Source organism: Oryza sativa, chromosome 9 (genome assembly GCF_034140825.1).
Source record: "Oryza sativa Japonica Group chromosome 9, ASM3414082v1".
Taxonomy (NCBI): Eukaryota; Viridiplantae; Streptophyta; class Magnoliopsida; order Poales; family Poaceae; genus Oryza; species Oryza sativa.
In genome coordinates this window covers 6,532,478-6,538,477 of record NC_089043.1, presented here as the reverse complement: position 1 = coordinate 6,538,477, position 6,000 = coordinate 6,532,478, and the positions used below count along the sequence as shown (strand labels likewise).

Sequence of the window (6,000 nt, the reverse complement as noted above, 5' to 3'; positions counted from 1 at the left end):
ATAAAACACATTCCATAACCTTAGACTAATTCGTTAGACGAATCTATTGAGCCTAATTAATCCATAATTAACCTATGTGATGCTACAGTAAATATTTGTTCTTATTTATACAATTAATTTTATTATTAATCTATATTTAATACTCCAAATTAATATTTAAACATCTTATAACTAAATTTCCAAACACAAGACATTGAACCCAGGCAGGCACAGGCTGTGCCGCTGTGGGATTCTTGCCGATTCTTGCCGTCCAACCGCCTGCCTTGATTAATCCGTCGTCGTTGTGTCGTCGCACGGCGTGCTTGGAGCCTTGGAGGACCAAAGCTACGTGCGGACAAATCGTACGGCAAGTCTACCCCGCTCTGGTTTCCTCCGTCGCATCGCAAATTCGCAATATCGCATCGACGCCTCGTCCCTCCTAGGCCTAGCTAGTCTACTCCGACCAAGTTGTCGCCGAGAAGCGAGGAGCGCCGGCGATGGAGGTGAAGTGCCGTCGGCTGGAGGGGAAGGTAGCCGTCGTGACGGCCTCCACGCAGGGCATCGGTCTCGCCATCGCCGAGCGCCTCGGCCTCGAGGGCGCCGCCGTCGTCATCTCCTCCCGCAAGAAGGTCCAACTCAAACCCCCTCCCCTCTCCATCTCGTTTGTCCTCATCTTTGCTTCTCCTTCGCATGCTGCAGAAGAACGTCGACGAGGCGGTCGTGGGCCTCAGGGCGAAGGGGATCACCGTCGTCGGGGTGGTCTGCCATGTCTCCATCCCGGAGCAGCGCAAGAACCTCATCGACACGGCGGTCAAGGTGAGAATTGGGGGTTTCTGCCCTGGCTGATCCACTGCGATTTTCTTTCAGTAAGATGGTTGCCTCCAGATTTGCGGGGCTCAATAAATTAGTCTGTACCGGATTCTGGGTTCCAATTCATGGGGATTGCTCTAAATCGATCGTACTAGTATACTAGTACCAAAATACTCCCTTCGTTTATAGAAATACAAGACGTATTTTGTTTCGTTAGGACAAGGCTTTGATCAATCATTACTCTATTAGGAGTATACTATACTAGATTTCAGCATCTGCATTGGTCAACGCGAGATTAGGACTCTTAAGGCCCTGTTCAGTTCTAGGGGTGAAAAGTTTTGGCGTGTCACATCGGATACACGGACACACATTTGAAGTATTAAACGTAGTCTAATAACAAAACAAATTACAGATCCTGCCTGTAAATTGTGAGATAAATTTATTAAGTCTAATTAATCTGTCATTAGCAAATGTTTACTATAGCACCACATTGTCAAATCATAGCGCAATTAGGCTTAAAAGATTCGTCTCGCAATTTACACACAATCTGTGTAATTAGTTTTTTTTTTGTCATATTTAATACTCCATACATGTGTCCAAACATTCGATGTGATAGGGTGAAAAGTTTTTGCGTGGGAACTAAACACGGCCTAATTTTACCCCCGTCTGCTTTGGAACCAGAAATAGAGTGCACCGTTTGCTTTGGAACCATAAATAGAGTGCATGGGCTCCACAATTGTTGTGATCCTTTTATTTTTCTTTTCACTGTATGGACAGTGGGTTTTTTTTGCAGCTCAACTGAGCTTGAAACTACTCTGCTCTCAGTTTCTCTTCTTAGTGGAAAATAGGACTGGAGTTTCTGCCTTGTGGCTTAAAAAAGGTTGCATGATAGAAACAAAAGATTTTATCTGTTGGTAGTTTAGACCTAGAGGTTTGGTTCATCTAAGCTATGCTTATCCTGAAAATTGCACATTGTTTGTTTCTGCCAATGTATTACTTTGCGCAGGTTTTTCCTGCAGTGATCATGTAGTATTACATTCTTACATAGTAATTAATCGCTATATTATTTCAGAAGTTTTGGCATATTGATATAGCTGTCTCCAATCCAATGTTACTTCAAATCCTACATAGTGAAGATCCATTATACTATTTCAGATTTTTGGACATTGATATTGTTGTCTCCAATGCTACTGCAAATCCTACATAATAAACTAATTGTTATATTATTGCAGAATTTTGGGCATATCGACATAGTTGTCTCCAATGCTGCTGCCAATCCTTCCGTAGATAACATATTAGAAATGAAAGAGCCTATCCTTGACAAACTATGGGATATTAATGTTAAGGCATCTATTCTTCTTCTTCAGGTTAACAAGATCTTCATCCTAAATCATAAACACAACTTTGTAGAAGAAGAAAAAAACAGCATTTGCGTGACTAAATTGTTATTTTCATTTTCTCATTAGGATGCTGCTGCATATTTGCGGAAGGGATCATCCGTGATATTGATTTCTTCAATTACTGGCTATAATCCAGAACCAGCATTGTCGATGTATGCTGTTACAAAAACTGCCCTGCTTGGTCTCACAAAGGTACATGCTTTTACATTTTCCATTTCCATGTTTCCTGGTATCAAAATTTTCTTAGTCCTGTGCTATTTCAAGATGGGCAAAAAAATTATATTGCTGGACTGCTGATGTAATGGTGTTATTAGTTTTTCTACTAAATACATTACAGCAAAAAGCACATTAACATAAGCTGTCAATTGTTCAATACTGGAAGGAGTAGCATATGAATTGCTATGGTATTGCCCCTTGGAGATGTGCTTCACTCGGGGCGGGAAACTATACACTGACAGGGTGGGAGCATGCCTCCAAAACATAAATAAAATGGACTAGTACTAAGAAGTAAGAAATTCGTGAAGTTTATGTTGTGAAATTTTCTCTACTTGGTGTTTTGTGCCTATATAAGAGCTTCGATTTTGGATCACCTCAAGAAAGTTTGCCTTTGCTTCCAGATTTCTTCCTAATCTTCAGGGAGCCACGAATAATGTCTTCTAAAATATTGTGATGTTATATCCCAGTTAACCAGATTCACATCTAGAGAAGGTCTTGCCACTTTATATATGTGAATGGATATGCAACTAACGCACAAGTGGAATGTGAAATATGAAGTTAATATAGTAGCGTGATACTATGATAGCTGCTATACAGAACACACCGCCAGATATTATTATGTTTGACTAGCAGGCTACAACCAAATTTTATTGCATCGGAGCTATATTTCCGAGTTCATAATCCAACAATGTTCTTATGACTAAGATTTCTCAGGACAGCATGCACATCTGCCATAAAACTATGTTGTATTAAAAATAGGGCAGCTCATTTTCATCAACACACTATTTGCCAGTCAAATATTCTGAAGATATTTTGTTGTTATGGTATATGGTTGTTTTACACCTGATGAACTTATCTGTCCACTGACTATTGGATGTTCTTATTTTCTAGGCTCTTGCTGCTGAGATGGGGCCAAATACTCGTGTTAACTGTATAGCCCCTGGTTTTGTTCCTACAAATTTTGCTCGTTTCCTCACAACTAATGACACCATTGTAAGTAATTTCTGCATACCATTTTGAGAATTAATTGGTTACAGAAGAAAAAAACTATTTCACATCTAAAGGACCAGTCAGTCAAAAAAGGACAACACCAAATTTTCAAATTTTATCTCTTCTGAATATGATTAAATTGCTAATCATTGTTTAAACAGATTGTTTATTTTGTTTGGAACCTTGTGCTCTACTAACACCATTACAGCATTGCTGTAGAAACACACTGGACATCCCATGAATCCTTTTGCTTTGATAAGGACATTACTGTTTGTTTGAATTTTTGGATATGTGTAAACATTATGCAGCACCCAAAATGGGCGATAATGAATTTCAAAGAAAAACTAGATCTGTGGTAAAAGATGTGAAAAACCATTGGGCTTTAGACTAAAGTGGCACATAACATCAGCTGGAGTAGGATGGATACAGACTAAAGTTAGCATGCCGTTGGTTTCCTACAATACAATTTGCGATCACTGGCTACAGTTGACATTTTTGTGATGGAAGTGCCCTGCCTAATTCTAATGGCATGGATGAATCATCAGTAGCCTATTTTGATGGCTCACAAAAATTGAATAGGCTTACTAGACGGTGGCGGAGCCACATCATGTGGTGTGGTTTTGTAAAATTTACGCGGATGGTATTAGGCCAAATAATTCTGTAATATCGGAAATTCATAATTTCACCAGATGGTCCATAAGCATGCATCATTGATGTAACCAATCTAGTGCTTCAATGTGTATCACTGTATCATCAACATTGGCACCTCTACCATTTATTCAGATTGGTGAAAAACGTTAGCTATGAGTGCTAATTTGTTTGCCTTCATTAGGTATGTTACCGATTCACCTAAATTTATCGTTTGTATTCCTTTTGTTTTGGAATTCTTAGGTACAATGATAAAATCATTATTCTATGTATATAATGAACTATCCCTATCCCTCAAAAAGAAAAAGATGATCCCTTCTTCCTGTAGATTACCAATGAATAGTTGCATTGTTCTATATATAGGTGGTGCTAGAGTGGATTTTAGATCCAAGCCATTCCTTGACTATGTCAAAAGACTAAATTATAAGGTTCTCCATAGATAGAAAAGGTGAAAACACTGAGATGTGAATTGTGTTTCTAGCTTGATGTGGTTAGTGCTCCTACATTGGTTGTTATGAATGTAACATATTTTAGATTGATATTATTTGTATATGTACTACATTGGTTATAGTATACTGTTTAATAGGTCAACCTTGTTTGTTCTTTTATCCAGTCCATGTATATGTACTTAAAACGAACCGAAACATTTTGCAGAAAAATGAGCTTATTGACAGGAGCACACTTAAGAGATTGGGTACTGTGGAAGACATGGCTGCAGCCGCAGCTTTCTTGGCATCAGACGATGCATCATTCATTACAGCTGAAACTATTGTTGTTGCTGGAGGAACTCGATCTAGGCTGTAGATCTAAGCTGGGCTTGGCTATGGTTTGACAGGCTGGCGACTTACAAAGTGCACTTCTTGCTGGTAAATAACCTATAGTTCTTGCTATAGGCAATATAATACTATATGTACAAGGACCGATGTTAAACTGCTTAAATCGTGACCGGAACTTTTTTCGTTGCTTTGAAGTCACCCATGTCAATATGTCATTGTTTATGTGTGCGCATGCGGGAACTGTTGTGAACTGTCGTCGTCTAACGCGGTGCTAGAATATGTCTAACGCGGTGCTAGAATATGGCATTCGGATAGCATCGTAATTTAGTCCTTAGAGCCTATTTAGTTGGGGAGAAAGAAAATTTCTAGGTGTCACATCGGACGTTTGACTGGATGTCGGAAGGTTGACCGGGTGTCGGAAGGGGTTTCCGGACACGAATGAAAAAACTAATTTTATAACTCGCTTGGAAACCGCGAGACGAATCTTTTGAGCATAATTAATCCGTCATTAGCACATGTGGGTTACTGTAACACTTATGGCTAATCATGGAATAATTAGGCTCAAAAGATTCGTCTCACGATTTCTCCCTTAACTGTGCAATTAGTTTTTAAATTAATCTATATTTAATACTTTATATATGTGTCTAAAATTCGATTTTTGGGAACTAAACAGGACCTTAAACAGGACCTTAGTAGTTCCATTTCCATTAGATGGATTGGTCGGGTTTGTCTACAAAATTTGATGTACATTTCCACATTTTATCTTTTCTCTGGCACTTCCGTACGTTCTTAATTAAATCAATCTTATGTCGTTTGCATTATTGTTCCTAACTTGTCCTCTACTTTTTTTTTGGTAAAAGGTGCAATTTTACAAGCACTAATGTGAAAGTGGAACCATTGGAAGCGATGAGATCTAAAAATCCAGCAGTAAAAAAGAGTGAAACAAAAAAAAGACATTTTCCTAGTAATACCAAATTAAATGTATTTTCCTTTAATTACGTTTTGCATTCTTTATAGCCTAAAAAAAGCTAACTCATTTTTTTTTAAAAAAAAGACAAGATTTCTTTTACACATCATATCAGACCAGCAGTTCTCATCAAGGATTGTTTGGAAAAAAAAACAAGATTTAACTTAGCTCTAAAATTCCCAGACTCAGATAGTTATAAAAATCAAGAGCTGCA

The 6,000-nt window shown here is 38.4% G+C and overlaps 1 protein-coding gene across 1 annotated transcript; it reads left to right on the top strand.

The window, feature by feature from the left end:
- Nucleotides 1-298: 298 nt before the first annotated feature.
- LOC4346459 (tropinone reductase-like 3) lies at nucleotides 299-5,013 on the top strand. Its single transcript, XM_015795684.2, has 6 exons — nucleotides 299-608; nucleotides 679-795; nucleotides 2,022-2,156; nucleotides 2,256-2,381; nucleotides 3,297-3,398; nucleotides 4,698-5,013. The coding sequence occupies exons 1-6, from the start codon at nucleotides 477-479 to the stop codon at nucleotides 4,845-4,847; spliced, it is 762 nt and encodes a 253-aa protein (XP_015651170.1). The 5' UTR covers nucleotides 299-476; the 3' UTR covers nucleotides 4,848-5,013.
- Nucleotides 5,014-6,000: the final 987 nt, after the last annotated feature.

Coding starts and splice junctions, on each gene's coding strand:
- LOC4346459 (XM_015795684.2), top strand. CDS start 477: ATGGAGGTGAAGTGCCGTCGGCTGGAGGGGAAGGTAGCCGTCGTGACG. Junction 796..2,021: donor TCATCGACACGGCGGTCAAG/GTGAGAATTGGG, acceptor ATATTATTGCAG/AATTTTGGGCATATCGACAT. Junction 2,382..3,296: donor CCCTGCTTGGTCTCACAAAG/GTACATGCTTTT, acceptor CTTATTTTCTAG/GCTCTTGCTGCTGAGATGGG.